This window comes from Lutjanus erythropterus, chromosome 24, assembly GCF_056507025.1.
Source record: "Lutjanus erythropterus isolate fLutEry1 chromosome 24, fLutEry1.hap2, whole genome shotgun sequence".
Classification (NCBI taxonomy): domain Eukaryota; kingdom Metazoa; phylum Chordata; class Actinopteri; order Lutjaniformes; family Lutjanidae; genus Lutjanus; species Lutjanus erythropterus.
Window position 1 is genome coordinate 11612221 of NC_139340.1, and position 27971 is coordinate 11640191.

Here is a 27971-nt window from a genome sequence, read left to right on the forward strand (position 1 = left end):
ATATTTGAATGTGTGTGTTGCAGGATATGATCAACTGTGTGGGCGGTGTGCCGGTGCTCTTCCCTGTCCTGGAGCAGTTGGCCCTGGTGACCCCTGATCAACAGGCCAGTGATCCAGCAGCTGGGTCAGACTTCATCACCCCTGATGTGACAACACCAGCTGATGGAGATTGGGTCATTCTCCCATCCAACAGGGCTTCAGGTCTGCTTTGCCACAACCTGCAATAATATATTCCTTTTTTTTTTCTCCTTGTTTTCCTGCACTCTCAGTTTAATCGTGAAACTGGTGCTCATGTGGAAGCAAATGTTTATTTTTTTGTTTCAGAGGCGCGCCTGGAGAAGAATCTGGTGGCCACATTCCTGTTGGTGTTGAAGCATTTCCTGCAGAGGCACCCGATCAACCAGGAGAATCTGCTCCACTCGTATGGTGTCGCTACACTGGGAGCTCTGCTGCAAAAGGTCCTAATTCTAATTTTGCAATTTAATGACAATTTATGCACAGAAATCCACTACTGTAAATGTAGTTCCTCGTACAACCCCACTTCAAATAAAACAAACTATCCGTTTAAAATAAATAAGAAGAGAACAGTTTTGCTGTATAATAGTTGTTATACATTGATATGATGTTGTTTGAAATAATAATATGAAATCTTTGCAATTTATATGCGAGAACCACATGAGACAGTTTATAGCAGAAGCCTTTCTGTAATTTGTGACCTTATTATAATGCAAGTTACCTAATTATGAGGGGTCCCCTGATAATACTAATCCTGCATGATTCACACTAATTAATTTGTGCTAGGCTTTAATTTTTAGGGGTATAAAATTTCTTCCTCCTGCAGATGTATGGTTTCTGTCTTCCTGCTGTCATACAAAAAGACGGTGATCTAGAGGAATATTTAAGAGGCATTCACTGGTCATTTTCTACCAGTGGGGTGCATTTCATACAATGCAAGATTTCCACATAAGCCTCTTTTGTTTCTCTCCATACTCAAACTGGATTAGTTTGTTTCTGTAGAAGTTGAATTAAGAATCTCTGCTGACCTAATTATTTCCGAAGCCTACAAAAGGCCACTTTTAGTGTTTGTTATATTGCTCATGCTGTATGAGACTCACATGATGTGAGAATTTTGAATGTAGTTGGACCTCTGCCAATGAAATGAATTCACCTCAGATAGCTTTTGTTCCCGTCTGCAGGTCTGTCTCTGTGTTTGCTCTGTGTGTCTGTGTTTGTCTTTCCCTTTGTGTCTGTCTGTCATTCTTTTTTTCCCTCAGTCCTCTTCCTTCTTCTGTCTTTTATCTGGTGCAAGTAGTGCCTCAGTATTTATTTGTTCATCAGGGGGTGGAAATACCTCTGAATCAGCATTTACACCATGAAAAAATAAAAGTCTCCATAGAGACATAGATAAAAGAAAGTGTTTTAGATGTGGTGATAGTTAATGCTCTAGGCAAAGTGACCACACCCTGTAAATGTAAAAGTTCAAATAAACCAGTATTTTGTTTCCCCATTCCAACATGCTCCTTATCTGTGACTTGCAGATGAATTATGGCTGTCAGGCTTTATCTTTATCATGTTTGTAGGACTATACAAAATAATACTTGTTTATGTTCAAGTGCATTTTTCTATAATCCTCCCCTTTCTGTGTTTTTTGCATGTGTGCCAGTAAATGTGCATATAACAGAGCTAACAACAGTGAAATACAATCTGTTGTTTTTGTGTTTGTTTAGTTGCCAGCAGGTCATGTGGACGTCAGCGTGCTGGTTGCCGCGCAGCTTCTGATAGAGCAGGTGACATATGAGAAGAACCAGGCTCTGCTGCAGCAGCTTCACACGCATCTGCTGTTCAACTTCAACATCTGGAACAAAGGAGACTTCCCTCTACGTATAGGTTAGATCTGTGTGTGTGGAAGAGAGAGTGTCTAGTCATATTTTTACTAAGTTCTTCTACAAAGCTGAGATCAGGTAAAACTCATGAAAAAGGAGAGGGAATTCGCATGAATAATTTGCAGGGCTAATCCAGTAATATGTTAGTGACAGTACAATGTGAGTGATGCAGCCCATAATTAATCCTTTATTTTTATTTATTCTCCTTTGCATTTCACCTGCATTTTCTATATAGTTTATAAATGCATCTTCTTGGCTGTTTGATGCTGAATTTTGTGTGTGAAACGTATAATAAAAGATAAAAGAGTGTGTCTCCCTGATTGAGCTTGTTACCAGTTCTAAGCTGTGGTTGTTGTGTTTTTTCCCACTGAAGGTCACATCCAGTACATGTCCACCGTCATCAAAGATAACAGGAAGCAGTTCCGAAAAAAATACGGAGTTCAGTTCCTTTTGGACACCGTGCGCCTTTATTACGGGTGAGACCTAATTTCCCAAAGTTCATGCCTGTCCAGTACATTCGGTCTGTTTTTTTCCTCAAAACATCAGTGTCACCTGCTGCTCTGTGCTGTAGGAAGAACAGTAACAAAGAGAGCGACCTGAGTGAGGATGACATTCGCACCATCCGGGCGTCTCTCTGCGGCCTCGTCAAGTACTACATCAGCAAGGGCATGTCCCAGGAGGAGATGCACAGCCTTCTGGGATACATTGCTGCAATTGGAGATGAGGACCAGGTCAGATATTACGGTTTGCACTTTAAAGCTCTTTTTTTGCATAAAATGTACCACTGAGATCTTAAAATATATCTTAATGGTAGAAACTTTTTCATCCTTTTTCCACTCCTGTTTATGCTGTTGTACTAAATCATACAGTAGCCTAATAAGATCGTCCTCAGGAGGGACCAGAATACTGCCTACTGTGTTGTAAGTTATTATTAGTGTGTGTTGCCAGATGACCCACATATTGTGAAGCAGGTTAATGCCAGCCACTCTTTCCATTCAAGGATTTATTGTAAAATAAGATGACCTTTCACTGCAGGATTTCTGTTCCCCTCTTGAGACTCACTGCAGCGATGCCTGCACAGGAAGATATCAGCTCGTTTCCCGCCTGGCAGCTGTTTTGCCACCCTCCCTCCCTCCTTCCCTCTGCATTATTTTTAAACATTTTCCTCTCTGTAAGCAATATCCATGAGTCGCTGTCGCCTGAAACAAACCACTTAATTTTCTTGACTGTTTTCTTCTAAGCTCAGACTCCCAGTAGATAAAGTTTTCACAGGACTTGGCATCTGTCACCTGTTGTGAAATCCATTTCCTCCTCTTGTCACACTTCTTCCCCACCTCTCTGCCATCTTGTTTTTCATTTTTTTTTCTGTCACTTTGCATATCCTCTTACACTGCAGCACTATATATGGAGGCTTACATCACCCTCTATGAACATATGGTCAATTTAATCGCATGATCCTCCTGCACTTGTCGGCATCTGCCGTCTCTGTGATACTATTTATCCATTTGTTAAGTCAGTCTTCAAATGTCAACAATATTGTTCAGATATAAATCTTTAAATACAAGCTCATAATTCTATACAGTGAAACAACAGAATTAATATCTGATTTGCTTTGCTAAACTCCCATTTAGCTAAAATAGCTTAAATTAGCCAAATTTGGTTAAAGATGCAACTTTATCCCTGTTAATCACAGGTTGAATTTGAATATTCTGCTTGAAAAATGCTTGATTTTCAACACAACCTTGTGCTTCATCCACACATTCACTGATTTAGGGATGCCTCTAATGATTACTTTCATAATCAATTATTTTGTTGACCATTTTCTTGATTAATTGATTCCTTGTTTGGTCCATAAATTGTCAGAAAATGTTTCCCAAAGTCCAAAGTGACAGCCTTAAATTTCATGTTTTCTCCGCACAACCCAAAGATATACTTTTAAAAAAGCTGTATGAATCCTGGTCATGACATGTATGACGAGCTGTCACATCTGTCCAAACAAGCATCCTAAGACTAAATGTAGCCTTGGTTATGTGTTGTAGTTGTGCGGGCTGCTGGAGTTGTTGATCAGCCTTCTTCAGAGCAGTCCGGCCAGGGACCAGCTCTTCCTGCTCCTCTTTGAATCCGGGGCGGCCGACTCCTGCTACGCTCTCCTGCTCAACAACAAGCACTCAGATCGACTCAGAGAGCTCGTTTTCAAGGTGGGTTACAACAACACCAGGGACGCACACACACACAATCAAAGGCCACTGCCATTCCTAAGCTGTGTAGCATCCCCGGCACACACAACAGAATTATAGAAATTTAGCTAGCTTACACATACTCATTTCAAAAAACTACCAAAAGGGGCATTTTAATGCGATGCATTGTTACCAAACACTGACACTATAACACTGACTCTATAATTCAGCCCACAGAAAAAAAAAATCACCACAACCCCAGGAAAACATCTTTAAATTAAAAAAAACAAAAAAACAGCATTTTTAGGTCGTTTACAAGCTGGAATGCTTAATTTTTGCCATTGCAAAGGGTTACGATTAGTTATAGAATTTTTGAAATATCATTGATGTCTTGCAGAAAAGTCAGGAGGTTTCAAGTCAGGGAACTTGATTAAACGGCACACACTGGTATCCATCATAAATAGTTATTATATATGTCTTTTCACTCCTGCACAGCTGTTTGAACGCATGCTACGCTGCGATCGTGTCTATGAGAAGAATAAGCAGCGTTTGCGGCTGAGGGAGGCAGGCTACGCCGGCCTGTCGCTGCTCTTCTCCGAACTTCACATCACTCCCACCCTGATCCGCTGTCTCCTCAACCAGGTCCTCCACACAGGTCTGCTCATCTAGTTAAATTACTGTGACTCTTAAAGTGTGTTTTACAGTGCTCTGTAGCTGCTGTCATTAAATACAGTTCCACTGGTCGGTCTGGCATTTTCCCAGTAAGCTCTCCAACTACTAAAATATCTTGAATTAAATGTATTCAGCCCAGGTTGAAGCTATTAGTCAGCTGGTCAGTGAATTTTTATATCCTCCCACTGCATTTTCTGCAGCCCATTATGTTCCATACTGTTACGAGTCCTTGAATTAATGGAATCAATTTCATGAGTCCTCATGGAGCGTTAAACCAGTGCTCATTATTTGGTCTCTTAAAACAGAGAAGCAGTGCTGATTTACCTTAATTCAACTCCAGTCATATGCACATTACAAAACACTGAAGTTGAAGACTGAATGATTTTGTAGAGAGGCTGACCAGTACTTTGTGCAAATCAATAGAGCGCAGGCTTTATGTTGGATTCAGTGGACAGAATTGCTCCCCTGTCTGTCATTTGGAAAGAAATTCAGAAAATAACATTAGCCCATGAAAGCACCATTTAATACCATATACAGTTAGACAAATGTAAAAGTGTTTGTGTATCTAAAATCTACAGATAATGTGGTGAACTATAAGGACCTGATGTCTCTGGTCCAGCTCACTCACAGGGCTGGACCCAGCGTACGACTCCTTGTCTGCAAGAGGGTGAGGAAGCACCTGCATGTAAACCTGCTGTGCACACTATAAATTATATATATGTATATTCTGTGTGTGTGTGTGTGTGTGTGTGTGTGTGTGTGTGTGTGTGTGTGTGTGTGTGTGTGTGTGTGTGTGTGTGTGTGTATGTGTGTGTGTGTATGACATTTCCTATATATTTGTATCTTATTTTATTATTACACAGTATCATTTTGAGATTTTGTTTTTATTGTCAGGTAACTAAACCCCTAGTTTTACAAACAGTAACGCATACCTCGTTTCCTTACCTAAATGCAGGGATGGCGGACCCCGCCACTAACAATAATAATACTATATAGAGAGGTAATTACTAAAAAGCAACAGTTTGAGAAAACCAGAGTAAATTAATTTTGTCATCAGTTGGAATTTAGCTTTGAAGATAGTTTTTCTTTTTTTCCTTTCCCTCTTGATGCAGCATAACTTGAGTCTTCCTGCAAGTGTAATTAAATTTTAATCCCCTTCCTCCTCTGTCGTCAGGTGTACCAGCTGCTACAATCCCAACAGGATGCTGCCGTCCAGATCTCGAGGCAGCAGTGTTGGCAGGACACTCTGATGCGGCTGTACCTGCGGGGCGAAGGGTCCTTGCCACTGCGGGGTGCCGACACCATCAGCACCTGCAGCCTGGACCTGAGCCGGCCCAGCGGCAGCAGCAGCAGCACCACCACCAACCGCCTGGAGCTGCCGCTGGACAGGAGGGCAAGGACAGGTAGCGCAACCCGCCTGGACCGGCTGGATGACGACCGGCTCAGCATAGGTGACACTCGCTCCGTGGACAGCCTGGAAAACGGCGACGTCATCTCGCTGCTGGACACGCCATCTTCCTCTGCCTCCACCGAACCCCAACTGCACGTCAAGCCGTGGGTGGTGGGGAAGTCGGGAGGCTTGACGCTGGATCTGTCCCATCTGCAGGCCTACGAAGGCGGGGAAAGTGGCAGCCAGACACCTGGCAGCATGCCCAGCACGCCGTCGCCACTGGAAACCTCCAAGCCTTTCCCAGGAGGCTCTGGGGATCGAGATGCATCATCCTCCCTGACTGAAGACAGCTTTCTGTTCAGTGACAACATCTCACTGGGAGAGTCCTTCAACAACGCTGAGGTGAGACGCACAACCTCACTCGGTGAGATGGTTCAAGAGAAAGGATGAGTTGGGAGAGAATTATGTAATTATATTGGTGTTTAGAGCAGTTTTTTATCACTGGGTCTGGTTTCACTAAACACTTTAATGTTTCTTCTGAAGTCTGACACTTAGGGCTTAGTTTCTCCTTAGCTGAGTTGTTTATTTGCTTACACTGGTGCTTTTGATACCTGTCGTCACCTCCATCCAAGATGTCCAAAAATTATAACAACCTGGACAAAAAAAGAGATCCCTATTTAGAGGAAGAAATCCAACAAAACGGATTAGAATAATTTAAAAGCTGACTTATAGCTTACTTGAAGCTTATTTGCCTTTGTACATTTGGTGCCTTTAAAAAGTGATTTATTCACCTTCTTCCCCACAAATATCCTCTAAAACAACAATATTATAATCTGTTGTGTAAGAGAGCTGGATTTTTTCAGGTAGAGCCCATGTTATTTTCTTGGAATTTCAAAATCACTTTTTTTTTAATATCACCAACAATAAGCCCCAGAATAGTTTCTCATAAAGCCCCTAGACATGAGCAGGTGATAACAAACCCCCGCAGTGTTTATTTCTTATGATAGTCTGTATTCTGAGGTTGCCTTAATGCTACTAACAGCAAGAGTTTCCGACTCAGTGGGTGAAATGTCACCAACACCTCAGGGAGGCCAACGCTGACTTTCATCTAGTGGGCTTCTTTTCGTGGTTTCAGTGAGTCACTGTAGGGCAGAGGTGGAGGAGAGACAACTGTTCTCCTCCCACAGCAGGAGGCCGTTACTTATAGAACAGAGTATGTGATTTGTGTTAAGTGCTTGCTGGGGAATGTGGCAAAGTGTTTGATTGTTGTGGCAGCATAAATGTTATATCACTAACGTTCAAGTTGGAGTAGTTTAGTTTTGAGGCTTTGAGAAGAATAAATAAGTAACATTAACTGCACATAACAGAGAACTTTTAAACTGTTGGTGACATTATATTTGCCCTCTTCTTATTAATGCCATTTTTTTTTTCTTTGATGTATCCTGTTACCTGCTGCTGCAGTGATGCAGAAGGATTAATGAAATTTCATCTAATCTCTTCTAATGATGAGCCCTCTCCATGTCTGTCTCTTTGGTGCTGTGTTACCCCGTAGCGGGCAGAGGAGGAGCTGTGCAACATGCTGCTGGAGATTGTCCTCTGCGTGATGTGGCGTGGTGTCGAAGGCTCAGATGATTCTGCGTGGCTCGAGCGCGGCCAGGTCTTCTCAGCTCTCACCAAACTAGGAACAGCCAACGAGCTGCTGCTTCCTGTTGACCAAATCAAACTCAGGTCAATCCTACACTCCACTGCTGACAGTACTGGACATTGTAGGAGCTGAAGACAGCATCTAACGGTCTCTCTTTCTTGTTTATAGTCTAATGGAGCGTATGCTGGAGTGGGCGGTGAGTGATAACCGTGAGGCATCAGCCGCCACGTTGCCACAGCACACAGAGAACGCGGTTCGGTTGCTTCACATGGTACAAGACTTCCTGCAGGCAGAGGGCCTGGTAAATCCAGCACTGTGGACGGAGAAGGTACTGGAGGAGACGGTGACGCTGATGGACAGCCTCATGGTGTGGTACGCATCTGGTACCCAGTGGTTCCAGCTCTCCCAAGTTGGACTGAGGCTGCTGCTGGGCTTCATGGCTCAGGAAGATCCTGATGTGAGCATCATTTCTACCTTGTTTAAACTCTCCTGTGTTTGGATTTTTGTGGATTTTTGTAAAAAGCAAGACCATGCATGCGCAATAATAAATCGCCTCTGTCCCAGGTGTGTGCCATGGCCACTGCCAAGCTCAATGGCATCCTGCAGACCAAGGAGGTGTCCAGCCAGGACGAGGCCTGCTACCTGCTCGGTAAGGTGGAGGGCATCCTGCGGCGCTCCATCCAGGAGCAGACGGAGGAGACGTACTCCTTCCTGGTTCCTCTGCTGCGAACGCTGCTCTCCAAAGTCCACCGCCTCCTCTACATGGAGCTGCACCTCCCTCAGCTGCCCGACACCAACGGCAGCCCATCCTTCTTTGAGGACTTCCAGCTGTACTGCAACTCACCTGAGTGGCGCGTCTACCTCGACAAATACGTATGAGATTGAGATTTACAGTCTCTCGTTGTTTTAGATTGTAGTAGATAGACATTTATTGGAAAATGCAATGAGAATGTTCTCTTGTTTACTTTGTTGTCTTCAGATTATCCCGTACATGAAGCAGTATGAAATTGAAACATTCAGCCAGGGCCATGAGACCATGGCTCTGTACTGGAAGGAGTGCTACGAGGCGTTCATGGTCAGCCTGCATAAGAGAGAGAGGGAGAGGGGTGAGAGCAAGATCCGCTTCCAGGTTAGTAGGATCAATAATAAATGGCCTCTTTTCCTCTATTTCTGTCCCAAGCTTATTGTACTTAATGAAAACTAAACTAAAAAGTTAATGCAAACTTCATATTTCCCTCAGGAGCAGTTTGTGGAGCCTTTCTCACGCCGAGGCCGCCAGGAGAACCTCCGCTACAACAGCATGTTGAAACAGCAGCACAGCCAGAACAGCGCCACCCTCCGGCAGTGGAAGGCAGCACGCCGGGGTCTGGTGTGTGAGAGGGGGCCATGGGCTGACAGGTACTCACATCAACTTCTCTCCCTCTCTGGATTTCTTGTCTTTTTCTGCTGTATACTTACTGTCTACTGTAGTAATACAAATATCACCTCAATATGAGCTAGAACTTCATGTCCACTGTAGTTTAAACTTACTAAGATAAGATGGAAACAATTGCAGCTGATGTCCAAAAGTGTATAGATGTAAATATAATAATGCACAGATGTAAATAATGGCTAGTTTTGGGAGAATTACAAAGTTTGCTTTGTAACCATTTCAAACAGGCAGCAAGATGAGATGCACTGGAGGGTGTCCAGTGCGGAGAACTTCTCCCGCATGCGGCTGAAGTTGGTCCGTAATTACAACTTTGATCCACACCGAGAGGCCAGTGCTCTGAGAGACAACCTGGGTAAGACAGCATTGGCTCTCTGAGCGCTTTAAATTTGTTTTTTTTCTCTGGAAGTTACTTCAGAGTAACTGACTGGTTCATTTTCATATTGTCTCTTAAATGTATGCTTGAATATTTGGACTAAATTTAATCCTCCTGTGACCTTGAAGCTGCACATCAGTGTCTCTATTTGGCAGCAGAAAGTACCTGCTCCAGTATTCAGTGAATGGATGTGACGATGAGGGATAAGAGTGTGTACAGTATGTCATGAGCACACTTCATCCTGCCTGTCCTTGATAAACAGATTAAAAAGGACTGACCTTGAAAATCCTCTTTAAGCCGAACTTATGTCCTACCCTTCCATCTTCTTTATGAGGAGGAGGATGATGCACTATGCTTGGTATTTTTTCCTTTTTAAGTTTTGTATAAGGGTGAGTGAGTTGCAGAGCCACGACTTTAAAAGACGTTTTAAAAATTAATATAATTAATATTTGGAATTATATATGTATGTTATTGTTTAAATTATGTGTATCTCACATTGTCAAAACGAGGTTTGTTCTGCATGCAGGGCTAAACACAAAAAGATATTGAAAACACAAAATTACTCTTAAACCGCCTATTGTTATTACACTGAGGGTTCGATCTCTCTGTCTCTATTTATCTTCCCAAAATAAATTCATTAGAAAATAATTGAGAGAAAACAGTGACTTGAATTAAGTGAATGGGAACGAAAACGACTTAACATGGTTTGTATTTCTTAATTGAATAGAGACGATGCACAATTAAATCCCACCCACACTGGAAAGAAAAATAAATTATTGCTCTCCACTGACTTTGTATTACCTCCTTGTCTATTCTGTCTGCTAGCAAACAACAGAAAAATGCCAGAAAGTTGTTGCGTGGTGGGATGCACTCAATTGTTTTCCCCTCTGGTGGGTGTGGTTTTCAGAGCATGAGGCGTTGCCCCCCCGTCTCTATAAAAACAGATAAAATACAGGTCGTGGCCACAGAGCAGATTTCATGCACCGTTGAGTGTAGAAATGTCCACAGTGACGAAATCTGAGACCTTGGCACAAATATCAACTATGTTTGATTTGTGGGGATTCTCTCCAGAGGCAGTCGTAACCGTAACCCCTAACTGCTGCCAGGTGTAGATTCTGACCAGAAATCTTGTGCACTCTGGATCAGTATCTCCACAGTTGTGCAATAAATGTGATAACCCACATTTACATTCAACAAACCTTTCAGATTTTTTTTCTTCATTAAACATTTCAGTTTGGTCGAGATTATGGCATTTAAAATACATAAGATACTGACTTTGGTGCCTGAATTCTTCAGACAGAAACTGTATGGCTCATACTCCCACAGGTCTGGCACTTTGCTGTGTGTGTTAACCTTCTAAATTTAATATGTTTATATTTTATGAACACGAGGCAGCTGGAATTTTGCAGGTGCTGAAATAACCACCCTGCATGTGTCAGATGGAAAATATATAAAATAGTATCTTCTGCCTTGTGAGCAAGTTTAAAACCGTAAATCTGTTTGTGAAGCTGAAGTGTGGTGTTATATTCCTAAAAGGTATGTTTTTGTGGTTTGTCAGCCCTTGACAAGCGTGCTAAAAAGTTAATTTACAGCGCTGCCATGTGATATTAAGCACTGTACCATCTCTGGATGCCTCCTCTCAGTTTTTAATCATCTCCCGTCTCTCTTGTTTTGCTCAGGTGTCCATCAGCAGCGAGTAAACCCAGAGTCTCTGCTGCTGGAGGCTGTGAAGGTTAAAGTCAGCGACCTGGAGGACGACATCCTGGAGCTGCCGGAGGATGACCCTGCCGTTGCCAACAACCAGTCAGTCGCCAAATACAACAACCACAGAGCAAACACTTTGATGTTAAATGTTAGATAATGAGAATCACGGCCGCCTGGTCTTTGTCCATGTCCTGCAGAGCTGAAGCAGAAGAGGCGGGCCAGAAGGAGAAGCTGGTGCTGTGGGAGGACTGCGAGTTGGTGACGGTGGTGGACGTGGTGCCAGGCCGCCTGGAGCTCACCACCCAACACATCTACTTCTATGACAGCAGCCAGGAGAAAGAGGAGGGTGAGGAGGCAAACAGAGAGCTGAACAAGAAAATAATAAGAAAAAAAACCATCACTAAACTTACACTTACTGTCGTCCTGAAGGAGTCGGACACGACTTCAAATGGCCCCTGACTCAGATCCGAGAGGTTCACCTGAGGCGTTACAACCTCCGTCGCTCAGCTCTGGAGATCTTCCTCATCGACCAGACCAATTACTTCCTCAACTTCAAGAAGGAGGTGACAAATTTAACTTGTCTGCATAATATTAGATTTGATTAGATTTGAATTTCTATAACTGTAGAAAAATATTTGATCTTCTCTTTAAATCGTTCAAAGTAACATTCTATTTTATTATTAACAGGCGAGGAACAAGGTCTACAGCCGCATGTTGCTGCTACGATCCCTCAGCCTTTATGGAACCCGCTCACCGCAGGAGCTCCTCAAAGCCTCTGGACTCACACAGGTCAGGAAACAATGAATAAATACACAAATATAATGTAATAAGATATGTGGCCTTATTGTGTAGGAATTGATTTTCTTTATAATTTAAAGTTTGAGTTTTAAATCAAGAATATCCAGCACCAAAACAAAACAAAAAATGAGCATGTAACCAGACAGACATTGATAAAAGAAAGACTGTTATTTGGTTAACATTTATACACCAAAGCTGTTTTTTTTTTAATGACTGATTCTTTGTGTATTACTCACACAAAAACTTTTAATCTTAAAAAATGAACTGGAAAAGTTTTGGTATTCAGACAGTTGGTCAGCGAAAGAATTATCTGTTTTCAACAACTTAAATTTCAACATGGTCTCCCAGACTCCTGGTTTTAGGTGTACGCACAGATTGCATCTAAGATAAGTTGTTTTGTTTATTTGTTCTAATTCCTCCATTATTTTTTTCATGAACATGGTTCATGTCTGGTTAGATGCTCAGATTTTCATACAGAGAGGAAACTAATCATCACAGTCAAATATTATACAGTACAAACATATTTATTTATCAATCATTGATAACTTTTTAAAAATTTCTTTCCCCTCGTCTTTTTCACAGAAATGGGTGAACCGGGAGATCTCCAACTTTGACTATTTGATGCAACTGAACACGATTGCAGGCAGAACGTACAACAACCTGGCTCAGTATCCAGTGGTACGTTCCTCACTGGGCACATTATTGTACAACTGTGGTGACTGTTGATATTTGAGCTAACTTGTTGCATGTTCGTGTGTGTGTCACCAGTTTCCCTGGATTCTAGCGGACTACACTTCGGAGGAACTGGACCTGTCTGATCCTCGAGTATTCAGGGATCTGTCAAAGCCGGTAGCGGTTCTCAACGAACGAAATGCCAAGGCTGTTAGAGAGAAGTACGTTTCATCCGTCCACAATTTAGTTATAATGGAATGATAATTTAAGCTGCTATTACTTAAGTGCTATAAGTTATAAAACAGATATAGAAATTTGCACGTTGCTGAAAAGCACAAATTAAATTTTTAAATGTGTCCGTCAGGTATGAAAGCTTTGAGGACCCGACAGGCACCATCGACAGGTTCCATTACGGCACCCACTACTCAAATGCTGCTGGAGTGATGCACTACCTAATCAGAGTGGAGCCCTTCACTTCTCTCCACATCCAACTGCAGAGTGGACGGTATGGAGGCCACTCCTCCTCTACTTTCCCTTAATTTATCCTCAGTTTGTTATTTAGACATGTATGTGCCGGCACACAGCTGCCGTCTGGAGTGTTTATGATCGATGCTCATCTGTACCATCTTTCCTCGGCTCAGGTTTGACTGTGCCGACCGCCAGTTCCACTCCATCCCTGCAACGTGGCAGACCCTCATGGACAACCCCAATGACGTCAAGGAGCTCATCCCGGAGTTCTTCTACTTCCCAGAATTCCTCGAGAACCAAAATGGTGAGTTTTGAGAGAAATAAAGAGGACTATAAAATGGTATAACAAAAGGTCTGATCAGGACCTCTATAATGGATCTGATGCAGCCTGTTTGAATACATGTTGTTGTTGAAAACTACAATATGGGTGAATTGCAAAGCATGATGCCTTAGCTTGCTCCTTCTTCTTCTCTGGATTAAACATTTTCATGTTCGTTATACCTTGCTTCTCACCTCCTGTTCTCATCACCCAGGATTTGATCTGGGTCGCTTGCAGATCTCCAAGGAGCGGGTAAATGATGTTGTTCTGCCCAAATGGGCCAAGTCCCCTGAGGACTTCATCTACAAGCATCGCAAAGCCCTGGTGAGATGCAGTTTTACTTCTGCTGCTATAGTACACCTTATAAAATAGCAGAATATTGTGTGAACTGTAATGATTGAAACTTAACTGTATATCAAACTCCATTTCATATGATATTATACTGTCTACACTTTGTTATTCACATAACCAAACAACATCTGATGGAGTATTTCTTGAGGTGAGGTTTTGTAGTTACTGTGATTAAGTGTATTTTCAAAATGGCTAGTTTACGACCACAGTGTGTCTGTGTTTTTCTGACAGGAGTCCGAGTACGTATCGGCTCACCTTCACGAGTGGATCGATCTGATCTTTGGTTATAAGCAGAGGGGCCCTGCAGCGGTGGAGGCCCTCAACGTCTTCTACTACTGCACATATGAGGGTAAAGCATCCAGCACATTTCCAGCACTGTGTGTGTAACGTGCTTTAAAGCATATACATATGGATTATAAACAGCAGTCACTTTGATCACCGGGTGATTGGTTTGGTGTTGCAGGGGCAGTGGACCTGGATGCCATCACTGATGAAAAGGAGCGTAAGGCCCTGGAAGGCATGATCAGCAACTTTGGGCAGACACCCTGCCAGTTACTCAAGGTGCAAACACACACCAGACTTTATTTAAGTTAAAAAGAAAGAAAGAAAAACACTGAAATTAATCATGACTCCACTTAATAAAAGTTCTGTATCTATGCTGTGGATCAGATTTAGACTTTTGTATGTGTGTGACTGCACAGGAGCCCCATCCAGTGCGTCTGTCTCAGGAGGAGGTGGAGAAGAGGAAGGCTCAGCTGGACTCGTGTCCTCTCAACATGTTTGAACACCTCAGCGACCTCAAGTCCTTCTTTGTTGAGGTTTGATCTCTCTAAAGTACTTTTGTCTCACCTGTCAAAGGCTGGAAAACTAGAACATAAGACCAGTCAAGAATTACAGTGTAATTTACCATGAAAATCTCCATCTGTAGTGCTGTAACTTGGATCCACTTCTCTCCCCGTCATATCGCAGGGCATCAGTGACAGTGTGCCACTGGTTAAAGCCGTGGTGCCAAAAAATCAGTCCCATTCCTTCATCACCCAAGGGAGCCCCGACACCATGGTGAGCATTGGTGTTACAGTAATAATCATTATGATAAGAAATATGCAGAAACCCTAAGAAGAGAAGAAAAAAGTTATTTTTTCCCCAAGTTTTGTCAAGTGAAAAAAACGTTTTTCAACATGATTTTTTCACAGTTACTTTTTTCATCTGTGATTAAGGGTGAAAGAAAAAAGTTTTTGTTGTTGTAATACTCAATTTGGCCACAAGAGGCTGAAGTGCACCACTACCACGTGTTCCAAACAGGATTTAAAATCATTCTTGTTTTCTTTCTCCATGCACTCCACACACAAGGTAGCAAGTAATGTAATACACTGATTAAAATTAGGGATGCTCTGTTTTTTTTTTGTTTTTTTTGTTTTTGTTTTTTTTGCTACTGATACAATTGTCAATCTTCTATGCGTCCATGAGTGTTTTACCTGTTTTCACAGATGAAAAAAATAAGAAATTTAGAAATGTCATCATGGCAAAACCTTTATTTTCACCTGTTCTTTTAGTAGGACAGGAAATAAAACATTTGAGAAAAAAGATCAGAGTTAGATCATTTATCGCCCATTTGTCTCTCAGGGCTTCTGTAGAAATATTAGAATAGAATTGTTTTTTCCTACTGTTTTAAATTGTAAACAAAAGGAGAGACTGAGTGGATGAGGTGCAGGTGATAGACAGTTATGTCCTCACGGTGTTTGTACTGTCTCCAGGTGACAGTTAGTCAGAACTGCCTGGTGGGGACCCACGGGTGGCTGCCTTACAACAAGAACATCTCCAACTACTTCACCTTCATTAAGGACCCCACAGTGTCCAACACCAAGTGAGAACATTTACCTTTACTGCTGCCTTTACGGCCATCTTGTGTCCTGAAAAATGTTGCTAAGCTGACCCTCTTTGTCCTCTGTTGTCTTGCAGAACCCAGCGTTTCCTGTCCGGACCCTTCGCCCCTGGTGTGGAGGTCACATCAGGGCTGTTTGTGGTCTCCCATGATGGCAAGTTGCTCTTCAGCGGAGGCCACTGGGACAACAGCCTGCGGGTGACCTCCCTGGTTAAAGGCAAGACAGTGGGACAGCACATCCGACACATGGGTAAACTCACACTCTATTTTCACACCCATTTATAGACTGGAAATAAGTATTAGTGCAAAGTTTGAGTTAAGTTGATGATGATTGTATTTTCCCTTTTGTATGTGTATGTCTTGTACTAATCTGCTGTTTTCTTCCCCTCTCTTACAGACATTGTCACCTGCTTGTCAACAGATCACTGTGGCATCCACCTGATCTCCGGCTCCAGAGACACAACCTGCATGGTGTGGCAGGTTCTGCAGCAGGTTAGGACAACCAGGACTCGCTTGTTTACCATGACACATATTGATCTGTGAATAGAATAATACATTTAACTTAATAAACTATGCAGCCATCAGTTGTTTATCTTGATACTGTCCACTCCTAATAGTTGCATAACAGTAGTGGACAGAAACATGCATTAATACACGTTTTCTTTTACTGATTCTCTGGTAATTCAGTTAAAATTTCTATTTTATGAACCTCATTTGGCTCTTCATGACTTTCTTCATTCACCTCAGTCTGTCTGTTTGTTTGCTCTGTTGTGCAGGGTGGAGCTCCTGTGGGTCTTTATCCCAAACCGGTTCAGGTGTTATATGGACACACAGACGAGGTTGTCAGCGTCAGTATCAGCACAGAGCTGGACATGGCAGTGTCTGGATCACGGGTAAGAGTGTTTCATCTCCTCATGCAAATTGATAGAATTACAACATTGTTGGTGTTCAGTGGCATTCAGATACTGCTTTTATTGCTGAAACTTTCTTTTTATTACTAAATGTGTGTTTTACATTCATGCTTGATTAAAAGCCTCGATTATAAATAAAACTAAATTGGGAAAAGAACTAATTTGTTAGGAAATTAGTTATTGATTTCTTAGTCATGGAATGTAAATTGAATTTTGTTTGTTCAACAGTTTCCTAGCATTAAAAGTAGAGAACCTGGATGAGTGTTGTCACAAGGGAAATTACGCTATTTGTTATAACTTCTAGGTAGTAGCTTAAAGCTTTTTTTAATTTCCACCATGAAAATGTAAATGAATTAAAAAACCTGGGCGTGTTATTTAATGCACGCTTCCTCTGTGTTTCCCAGGATGGGACAGTGATCATCCACACAGTCCGTCGGGGTCAGTACATGCGTTGCTTGCGACCGCCGTGTGACAGCTCCCTGCCGCTCTCCATCCTCCACCTGGCTGTGTCCTGGGAGGGTCACCTGCTGGTCCATACCTGCCTCGAGGGCAAAGCAACTCTCAAGGTGCAGGCCTGTATTTTTTTGTCAGTCACAGCATGAAAAGAGGACAATCTGGAAAAATATTGGACGAGATTTAGACATGTTAATGTCCAAAAATGTTTTTCACTCATTCAGTTTTTTTTCTCTTCCCAGGATAAAAACGCTCTACATCTTTACTCTGTGAATGGGAAGCACCTCTGTAGTGAGCCTCTGAAGGAGCAGGTGACTGATATGTGTGTTTCAGGAGAGTATGTCGTCATCGGCAGCAAGCAGGGATACCTGTCCATCCGTGACCTCTACAGGTAAACTCCCACACATCTAACAACTTAAAGATTGAAAAATGGAAGCCCATTTCTGCCAGTGTGATGAAAAAAAGATCATGTGAGTCATTACAATGAGAATAACTTAACAGTAACTTAGAATCACAAAATAGTGACCTAGTATCTAAGTCACTATTTTGAGATAAGCAAGCCATTATTTTGAGAAACGTTCTCATTATTTTAAGATAGTAATCAATATTTTTAGAAAGTTTTTCTTTATTTTGAGAAAGTTCCTAGTTAGTTTGAGATATTAACTCAATATTTTCAGAAAGTTTCTGTTATTTTTTAGTCACACTGGCAGAAATGGGCATCCATACCTTTCAAAGTTCCATTTTTACAAAGTTATTTTCAACTCTGATACATTTTGAACCTTGTCCTGCCTGAGTGTAATGTGGACATAACAAGTACAATTGTTTCTCCCGTACAGTCTGGCTCTGTGTACCGAGCCCATGGCCATGCGGGTGCCGGTGCGCTGCGTCTCGGTCACCAAGGAGCAGAGTCACGTCCTGGTTGGCCTGGAGGACGGCAAGCTGATCATCGTGGGCGTGGGCAAGCCGGCGGAGGTAAAGAACTCGCTGAGGAACTACATCGCTCAGAGCCTGGAGGGATCGCCGCTCATGGCCTCCCCCCTGCTGGCCCCGCTTCGAGCTCGCTCGCCAACCCGCCTGCTGCACCAGCGTGACCAACTGGTGTTCAGTCCCACCTCCAGCTCCCACAAACCCTAGCAGCCCCTAGTCCCTTCTTCCTCTTGCATCCATTGCTGTAGATCTAACACACACACACACACACACACACATAGATAAACCGGTCACACTTTAATTACTTTATTTTGCAGTACATTAACAAGATGTAACAAGTCTTATTTGGTATCGAATTAGACAAAACTAGAAATAATATGTTGTATTAGACACGTATTAGACCTTCTTAGATGGTAATTAGGGGCACATTACAACAAAACTGTACTACAAACTAAAGTGAAATCACATATCTGCTGCTGCCCTATTTTAAAACAAGATCTACCAACTAAGGACATTATAGAGATAGAGGAGTGTTTTTCTGAGTGACTGCACAGAATTATTGTAATTCTGTAGGCAGATATGTGATTTGATCGAAGAAGTAGGCATCAGTCTCAGCTACTCTGCCAGTTGTGTGGGACAAGCCAAAGAAGGTGTGTCTCAAGTGATAGGTGTGTGATCTCACTTTAGTTCTCAGTACAGTTCTGTTGTAATGTGTCTCTATTAAGGGTCTAACAATGAGAAATAATACAGTTTAGTTTACAGCACAGTTCTGTACCAATGTGTTCCAAATTATCCTCTAATAAAGTAAAAAAACGTCTAATAATGTCTCATAAAGAACATTATTTCTAGTTTAGTCTAATTTGATACAAAGCATGTCTTGTTAGTGTACCGTCAATTAAAGTGCGACCAATAAAGCTGCTGCACATGTGTTGCAATGCTTGGCTTCAATGTCCACATTTTTAACACACAGTCACCTCTCCTTCTCAGGGATGGTTGTCGCCCACAATCGCTCATTTGGCTTCATTCCTCCCGAACTGAACCACAGACACACACACACACACATTTACATCTGAGCCACACAGATTTAACACATTCCTTCAGCACAGCTGAGCAGACACACTAGAACCACAACTGTGACATGAAAACAACTGGTTGTGCTTACCTCATTCAGTTTTTTTCTAAATATTTGGCACATGTGCAATATTTGACTTGATTTGGCCGTTGACCTGGGATAACCTCCATCCCCTGCTGTTTACCTGAAGTGTCATTATGTTACGTGTTCAAGTGTACTCTACAACTATAACAAATATGCTGTGAAACAAACTTAACACTAATTAACGCTTCTGCAAACCCAAGCCATATTAACAGTGTAGCTACAATCTAATAATGCAAACTAATAATCTTGCGCCAAGATAGACTTAAATGTTTTGATAATGTAGATAGTGTGGTAGTGTACATGTTGGAGGTTGATACAGGCAGCCCCCCTCTGAATAGTTTGATCATCGCACCTTTTTTTTTCATCTTTTCTGTTCAAAGTGATACAAGCTTTGATTTATTCTTTTAATGCCTCACAAGCTTCACAAGTCAATCAAGCTCCAATGAACTAATCAATCACTCATGAATCATATCCCTCCTCCCTTTTTTCCCCCCTCGTTTCCTTTGACTTCACGCTTTTCTTTCCCCCACTCTCCCCCCTGTCCCACTTCCTCCTCCTCCTCCTCCTCTTCCTCTTCCTCCACTCTTCTCAGATGCGTTCGGGCCAGATCACACGGAAGCTGTGGGGCTCCAGCAAGAGACTGACCCAGATCTCCTCGGGGGAGACGGTGTACAACATCTAGCAACAACTGACCCCGTCCCCTGAGTCCTGAACCCTCCCCCCTCCAAGCACATTCTCCCACATTCCTGTTATCCGATTCGCATCCATACCTGTCAATCACCAAACAGGTTGCTGAGGAACTCTCCTCAACACCTTTCCACAGTTTAAATGGAGAGTTTGGATTATTTTAAGTGGGCTTGTATGAGATACTTATTGATAGGTAGTGTATTAGCAGCAGCTGTAGATGTTGGTCAACACTCCCCCAGTTTGGAGGAGCAGAGAGGAGTAATGTCATCAAACATATTTTAGCCACTTAAACAGGCCCAGCTAAACAAAACTCAGTAGAAGAATACACAATATTTAGAATATTTTCACAGCTTCACTTTGCTGTCAGACAGCCTTTTCTAACAGGATACTGCTGTTATATAATCCAAATATTGATTAATCCAAACCAACCAAACTCCATATCTGAAGTCAGTAATTTTACCTTGCAGAACATGGAAGTAGCTGGTCTACTGATGCCTCAGTTGGTGAGTTTGGTGTTGTTATTGTGGGTGGTTTGTAAGGTTAGTTCAGATACACCGAAGTCACACAACAAACAAACTTAACAGATCGAGGCAACAGCAGCTCAGTACCGCCTGTGTTCTGTAAGGTAACATTACTGTTTTTGCCTATAGAGATTGGTTGGTTTGGAAAGAGCGATATTTGGCTCATATAATGGTGGTTTATGATGGCAGTAAAAAAATTCTTAATATAGCATACAGTTAAACTAATATTGATTTTTTTTTCAGCTAGGCCTGTTTTTATTTGACAAAAGATACCTTTTGTTTCTGACCCTGTCCACAGCAACACAGAGCTTAGCTTCTGTGCCGGTGCTCCTCTCTGCTTCTCCTAGCTTGGGGCCTGTTGATCGCTATCTGCTATAGCTAATACACTGAATATTGATAAGTACCTCATACAGCTCCAATCCAAACTATCCCTTTAATGGGTGGTGGGCAGCTGTTTTTGGGGTGCTAAAGGCGTTGGGGATCACAAAATCTGCATGTCCACGTGTCTGTTGTTTTTTTTTTCCCTGTGTGTGTGTGTGTGTGTGTTCCTGCTTTGAATTTGACTGCACGGCGCCGGCGCTGTCGTCAAACCCAGAAGTAGCGCCAGTCTCAGCACCGCCACACCACTACCCACCACTCCCAAACACCACAGCGTGTCTCTTCATCCATCAGCCAGTCATGAACACTTTTACATGATGCTACTCAGTTAGCCTAATGATCACAGATCCGACCTGCTCAGCCTCAGTCTGTCAGGATCGGTCAGCTCTCCGGTATGTATGTGTATGTGTGTGTGTGTGTGTGTGTGCATGCGCAGTGTATTGCCATGCTCTATCTCAAAATATAGTTTCAAGTGGCCTTTTTGTCCCCCCTTAGTTTGCCTTCGATGCAGACAGGCGGGCCTGTGCTCTGTAGGCCGAGACTCTTCATGGTTGCCTCAAAGCTGCCACACAGCAGCCTTATGCAGTAAGACGGCTCCATCACTCACAAGACCAAACTCTCTGCCTTTCCTATGCGTTTTTATATATAGACATACATGTGTGTGTGTATGTGTGTGTGTGATTTTTATCATTTGTTTTTTACTGTGGAATTCTTTGTTGTTGTCTTTACTTTGTTTTTTTTCTTTTCATTGTTTGTGTTTGACAGAATTATGCATGTGCCCAGTAACCTGGCATCTGTTCGTGTGCATGGTGTTTTTGGTCCATTTTGAGATTAGGAAGCAGACGCAGTGATGGAGAAGTTTTCTTTTTTTTTTAATGCTTGGATAGCTGAGTTTGTTAGCATCTGTAGCATCTGTCTTTAATGTTAGCATATCATTTAAGCTGTAGTTTTGTAAAGAAAAAATCAAATTCTCACTACAGGCGAAACACTACACTCTGAAAAGCTTCCATGTGAAGATTAATCACAGCAGTACAGAGATAAAACAACGCTCTCCGTGTTTCATCGAATGTTTTTAAGTTACTTGAATCCATATTTATTTATACGTAAACGTAGCAGTTTTTTAAATCACACTTTGTCTCTTGGATACAGACACCAGTATGGCATATTTTAGATGCTTCTGACTGTTCAGACACCTGTAAAAAGAAGGAGAAAGAAGAAAATCCTCAAGGGCTTTATGAGATGTCAGTGTTAACAGCAATACAGCTCCTTCATCGAGTGGCTGTCAGTGCTTTTCTTCCTGTTTTTCTGTCCCATGCCGGTTGCTCAGCCTCTATCTCCAGTCTTCCTATAGCTTAACTGGGACAGAAAATGTACCCTAACATCCCCCTCCAATTGCCTTCAGCTCTCATCATCACCTCAACTATCATCTTTTGTTGTTTTTTTTTTTACATCTCATTCTCCTTCCTGCTCATTGTGAAGTGACTGATTTCTGAGGAGTTTTTTGTCAAGAAGGTTTGTTTAGGTCGCTCAAGACATGTTCTTCGCGTGAGTGAATGTGACATCTGTATCACAAAAAAGCCACAGTATGAAGCTCCTGTGGATGAGACTGTGTGATTTATATTTTTGCACCATACCTGTGACTGTGTGTGTCTGATTGAATGAATGTGTGTGTGTGTGTGTGAGGACATGCCAGTGATGCATGTTTATTTTTTTATAGCCAAATTCTTGATTTCATCGTACATGTTGTCTCCGATTCTGTGATTCTGGGTTCAACATTGGACACAGGGTCGATCTAGTGGTTCCCTTTTTCTTTTTTTGTATTTAGTTCTTTTTTTATTTAAATGTCACAGCAAAGTGGAGTGCAAAGACCAATCTGTGTCCTTCATAAACAGATTTCTTTGAACGGTGCATAAATGCATTTTTATTTTTCTCTCATTCGACCACTGTTTGAGTTGTTCCACGACTGCAACAAACGGAGTGCCTTTATCCCAGTGTGGTGTTAACTTAGAGCTAGGTTCCTCTCTCATTACCGAAGATTATCGTCCCCGACCTTGCCGTAAATCAAACGAAAGCAGCATTCCAGAAGTTAAACCTCCGCAGGTTCGATGGGAACCAAGGATATACTGTAGGACTTCAACGCAAAATCAAAAAAAGTACTATTTTGTGTCTTAGCAACATTCTCTGTGACTGTCACCAAATGGATGTGTGTATATCTGTGATTATTTATGAATACAGTATATATAATGTACAGCATGATTTTTATTTCAGCGTATTTGAAATGTACTTTTGCACTTTCCAGGTACTAAATTGTAACAAATTGTTTTAACTTGGCTCCCTAATCTGTACAAACTGCTTTGTATACACAAGTGGAAAAATGATCATTAAAGTCTTGTCTAAATATAAAAGGGTCGTATGAGTTTTGTGTTCTGTAAACACGAAAGAAGAACGAAGAGGGACTGCCATGGCTGAGGTAAAACAAAAACAGACACGCAGATGCACCATGCTGAGTTTTATTCAAGGCTCAAATTTATGGAAATAATCTCGTCTGTGACAGAGATTTTTAAGGATATTCAAGAGGAGACAAATCAAGGCGGCCACCCTCTTATGCTGTGTTTCTTTGTGGTTTTCATGCAGCGATCGGGTACGAGCAGATGGACGCTCTCTTCAGTTCACAATCGGCGGCCGTCCACCAGCTCTCATCTGCAAAAAGCGGTAGGGACAGATTATAACTCACACATTCCTAGGGTATTTCTAAGAACATTTAGTAACAATATGACAGAAACAACATAGTATCTCTGCTGTTTAAGCAGTCTAAAACTCAATGTGTATAACTGCAAAAGGGACAGAACGAAAAGGAAACAGATCCACTGAGAGTCTTTTTTTCCACAGGCCAAAGATACCTTAATACAAGCTGATGTTTTAGTATCTTATCTTTCCATGACAGAGCCGGAGAATAGACTAAGATTCTCTGACCCATAACCTTGATTAATAATGCAACTAAGGCACTATTTTGTATTATGTAACACAGGCCCATTCAGCTGGGGGCCCATAGGCGGAATGGCCCTTTAATGACCTCAGTCCAGCCCTTTGATCATATCTAAGTGTGACAGGGCTAATGAGCACATTCCCTGTTTATGTCTGTTGTTAACAAAGAGACAGTGTTAAAGCAGAGGGAATTTAGGGGAGACAAACTGAATGAAAAGAGATTAAATTTCAAAAGGTTTTTTCTAATCTAGGATTACAAAGGTCACTTGTTTTATTCAGATATAAATCAGTCATTAATGTGTTTCTATGGTGTGTGACTGACGTTCTTACCTATCTTGAACATTTCCACACAGACAGGTTTATCAGTGTGAGTGTTGGGGTGACCTGGCATCCAGTCACTGTAGTTCCACTCCGACCCATCTACCCACGATGGCTGCTGGTTCTGAGGTGTGCAACGCCAACACACAAACAGAATATCAAAGATAGGCTCAGATAAGCTTGATAAAATCGTTTTTATTAAACCCGACAGTGAAAATAGTGTGAAAAGTAAGAGCCCTGTCTTGTGCGAGAAAAAGTACATTAGTATTATCAGCAAAATGTGCTGAAGTACAGACGCTGATGGAACATCTTAAAAGAAGAGTTCAAAGATCAATGTTTCCCCAAGGTAAGAATAACACTATCTGTCCTGTTGATAACGTATCTGATGATAATCTCTGTGTCCTCCATTCTGTGCCAACACGACCAGACTGCTGATGTCACAGTCGGTGAGCACATTAATAAAAACAGAGATATAAGATAGTTTCCAAACATTCCAATGTTACTTATTTGTTAAAAGAAAAAATAATACATTGACTTTTGAAGATGTTTGGGGACTGACACAGATTGGGTGGTTTACGTGCTGTTAAATTACTACAGCAGTGCATATTTTCAGAAAAAACATGCTGTTCTATAATTGACTGTTGACGAAAAGAACTTGCCTTGACCATGCCTCCCAGCCAGGTCAACACTGGGTTGCTCTCGCCACCCTTGGTCACCAGGGAGACCAGGCGGGAATGCAGATCGCCACTGGTTACAGATGCAAGCTCAGCATTTGGGGCCAGAGCTCTGCATGAGGCCTGGAGGGGAAAAAAAGGCACAGGAAAGTGTGAGATTTAATTTGTAGAGTCACATACAGATGCTGGGAAACAACACAGTATTGGTGACACGGCTCAAAGTTTAACTTGGACCATATTTGTCTATATTTGTTATATGAGATGTAATGTATCTTACCTGTGCATCTTGGAAGGCCAGTGGTGTGGGGTTGAACTCATAACAGTTTCCACTGATGACCTCACCTTTACATGCCACGGCCTGTGTTTGGACCCTGGAGGTGGAGGGCTCAGTTCCCTGTCTATAGCCCACTGGGATTTTAATCATGGGTTCAGTTCCCTGTCTGAAACCATCTGGGATGGACATTCTGGGTTCTGTTCCCTGTCTAAAACCGTCTGGGATGGACATTCTGGGTTCGGTTCCCTGTCTGAAACCGTCTGGGATGGACATTCTGGGTTCGGTTCCCTGTCTGAAACCGTCTGGGATGGACATCCTGGGTTCGGTTCCCTGTCTGAAACCGTCTGGGATGGACATCCTGGGTTCGGTTCCCTGTCTGAAACCGTCCGGGATGGACATCCTGGGTTCGGTTCCCTGGCTGAAACCGTCCGGGATGGACATCCTGGGTTCGGTTCCCTGGCTGAAACCGTCCGGGATGGACATCCTGGGTTCGGTTCCCTGGCTGAAACCATCCAGGATGGACATCCTGGGTTCGGTTCCCTGGCTGAAACCATCTGGGAATCGAGGAGCAGAGGGTTCCTCTACACGAACCCAACCACCACTATTCATCTGGGCTGGAACATCAACAGGGACTGAAAGACAGAATGATTTTAGTTTATACAGATTTGTTTGGTGATTATGTTCTATTGAGAACATAAAAGACAACAAGATTAAGAGTCTTTGGCCATGCGAGGGACTGTGAAGCTTAAATACTTTGGATAGTATAGTATGTTTAGCAGGGTTAATATTTACCATCTTTCATCAACATTTGCTAGTTAGCACAAAGTACAGCTTAGGCTGTTGGAATGTCATTAGTTTTGCAGATATTTGGTCAGAATGTATACATTTCTTGTGGGCAGGGGCTGAAAGTAGTGGAGAAGAAATCGTGTTTGAATTTCTAGCAATGATTTCACCCTACGGCTTCCTCACCCTCATCTGGCAGCCACTGTCTTCTCTCCATCTCTCTATTTCCCAGAGAAGTACGGACGAAATCTGGAAGAGGAAACAAATGTTGTGAGTTTTTGTGGTTAATGAAGTCAATCAAATGAGTAGTTAAATTAGCATATTTATGCTGCCAAAATGACAGAAATGATCTAAAGGAGCTCAAATGGTTTGAAGTCATTAGTTCTTCATTTAGGTTTGATTATGTTCTTACCCGCTCTTCTCTCCATCTCACTGATGTGTTCCTGAACTAGGCCGGTGTTGAGGTCAACAATGAATCTCCTGGAGGGCTCGGTGCCTTGTCGGAAGTTCTCGGGAACAGGGACACGGATGTCGGAGTGTTCAGTGCCCTGTCGAAAGCCATCAGGGAGCCGGTAGGTTGAAGATGTCTTCTGTAGATTTCTGTGGACTGCAAGTGGGACAGCCTGGAGGCCTGTGACAGGTGAGAGGGTTTTTCAATTATTACACTTAAGAAAATGAATGCAAATCTTTCAGTTGCTTCTCCTGTGATATAGATGCTCGCATACAGTCAGAAAAACAAACCTAATGACTGTGGTGTTTGAGTACACAACTTTTCTGATCAAACAAATACCGTTGCCAGTTGACAAATACATAACTGTTTGGCCTACATCATCAATAATTAACTATTGCACCAGGATTATATGTGGGCCACGGCTTTTCTTTAACAGTGTTATAAATCAATAATGGTCAAAGTCTAATTTCTGCACAGGTCAATTACTCTGATTACATTGTCTACCACAGTCAACGTTTGCTGCCGAGGCCACAAAGCCACAATTAATTATGACGTGGAAATGATCAATGATCAAATGATCATTAGTATGTTCTCAAATTGTTTGGCTAAATCTCTAAATAGGTATTTCTTTTGTCATGAAGCAGAGATGTGTATCTTAACAATGAATGCCTATAATTACAAAACTGACATAATTTAGGTAAATAAAAACCTAAGCAGTGTTAATGTTTATATTTTACTATATATGAAAATCGTTCAATAAACTTTCATTAACCACATTGAAAGAGGAAGAGCAGTAAGACCAGGCAAAAGTTAGAAAAAAAGAAAGGGACATTTTTTAAAATGAAGCATTTTGATTTTTTTTTTCCTTTCTGCATTTTGAGAATACAGTCAAGATGTTGAAAAATAGAGCTGAAAATACCATCATACCAGAGTTTGTTTTCATCGCGGTATTTCAACTTTATTCTCCACATTTTGACTTGATTCTCAACATTTCAACTTTGTCTGAACCCCCCTCCAAAAAACAAAAGAACTTCCTCTGATTTTTTTTTATGCTACAAGTTCGACCTTATTCTCAAAATTCTTATTATTATATTAACTAAAAAAATAGTGTGAAAGAACTGCTCATGTTCATGATGAATCAAACCTTAAGAATCACATCATCTGCAAATTAAAGCATTCAGTAAGTCATGTGACGCAGAATATATGCTTGCATAGACATGACCAAGAATAATTTCTCCCTCACTTGAAACATGAAATTAACGTAGCTACAATGAAAGATGAAGAAATCTTACCTGACAGCGTCAGGAACAGCAGCACAAACTTGAACATCCTGTAAACACAAGAATAAACAGAGCAGTTTTCCAAAGGCGTCTTTTTATCACTTAAGCTGCTGTGTGTTTCTCTCCGCTGTGTTGTGCTGTGTACACAACTTAACTGTAAACTACTGAAGTGTGTGTAGAGAGGTGTGTCAGTTTGTGTGCTGCTTACCTGAGACAGCAGTGATGAACAGTGAGCAGCTGGGAAACAAAAGGCTTCCCATTAATATGTCACCATCTTAGTCATAAACCCAAACCTACCAGTAAGACTTTGAACGAGATTACAGATTAATTTGATCCCTGATATTTGATGCACTTTGGCCTCAGGTCTCACCTGATAAAGGCATGAACCTGACGCTGATGTAGCAGCA

The 27971-nt window shown here is 42.0% G+C and overlaps 2 protein-coding genes across 2 annotated transcripts in view; one reads left to right on the top strand and one right to left on the bottom strand.

Annotated features, from left to right (window-relative positions):
- The window catches only part of nbeal1 (neurobeachin-like 1), a 45753-nt gene extending 27189 nt beyond the window's left edge, over positions 1-18564 (top strand). The window contains exons 20-54 of the mRNA XM_084713387.1: positions 24-201; positions 325-458; positions 1728-1887; positions 2257-2359; positions 2455-2614; positions 3923-4081; positions 4556-4715; positions 5311-5399; positions 5907-6524; positions 7675-7850; positions 7936-8224; positions 8332-8640; positions 8747-8896; positions 9008-9165; positions 9427-9551; positions 11252-11375; positions 11474-11622; positions 11706-11839; positions 11964-12065; positions 12657-12752; positions 12843-12967; positions 13111-13251; positions 13388-13518; positions 13748-13857; positions 14116-14233; positions 14348-14445; positions 14586-14702; positions 14854-14943; positions 15639-15748; positions 15844-16016; positions 16164-16258; positions 16543-16659; positions 17082-17243; positions 17373-17521; positions 17967-18564. Of these exons, the coding sequence (XP_084569513.1) occupies positions 24-201; positions 325-458; positions 1728-1887; positions 2257-2359; positions 2455-2614; positions 3923-4081; positions 4556-4715; positions 5311-5399; positions 5907-6524; positions 7675-7850; positions 7936-8224; positions 8332-8640; positions 8747-8896; positions 9008-9165; positions 9427-9551; positions 11252-11375; positions 11474-11622; positions 11706-11839; positions 11964-12065; positions 12657-12752; positions 12843-12967; positions 13111-13251; positions 13388-13518; positions 13748-13857; positions 14116-14233; positions 14348-14445; positions 14586-14702; positions 14854-14943; positions 15639-15748; positions 15844-16016; positions 16164-16258; positions 16543-16659; positions 17082-17243; positions 17373-17521; positions 17967-18264 (5607 nt within the window). The 3' untranslated portion in view covers positions 18265-18564. The remainder of the gene's footprint in view (positions 1-23; positions 202-324; positions 459-1727; positions 1888-2256; positions 2360-2454; positions 2615-3922; positions 4082-4555; positions 4716-5310; positions 5400-5906; positions 6525-7674; positions 7851-7935; positions 8225-8331; positions 8641-8746; positions 8897-9007; positions 9166-9426; positions 9552-11251; positions 11376-11473; positions 11623-11705; positions 11840-11963; positions 12066-12656; positions 12753-12842; positions 12968-13110; positions 13252-13387; positions 13519-13747; positions 13858-14115; positions 14234-14347; positions 14446-14585; positions 14703-14853; positions 14944-15638; positions 15749-15843; positions 16017-16163; positions 16259-16542; positions 16660-17081; positions 17244-17372; positions 17522-17966) is intronic.
- Positions 18565-20952: 2388 nt separating this feature from the next.
- LOC146304780 (uncharacterized) lies at positions 20953-27887 on the bottom strand. Its single transcript, XM_084713830.1, has 8 exons — positions 27773-27887; positions 27577-27614; positions 26246-26464; positions 26020-26082; positions 25054-25682; positions 24762-24899; positions 24115-24226; positions 20953-23499 (listed from the first exon to the last, which is right to left on the bottom strand). The coding sequence occupies exons 2-8, from the start codon at positions 27611-27613 to the stop codon at positions 23426-23428; spliced, it is 1272 nt and encodes a 423-aa protein (XP_084569956.1). The 5' UTR covers position 27614; positions 27773-27887; the 3' UTR covers positions 20953-23425.
- Between the last annotated feature and the right edge of the window lie 84 nt (positions 27888-27971).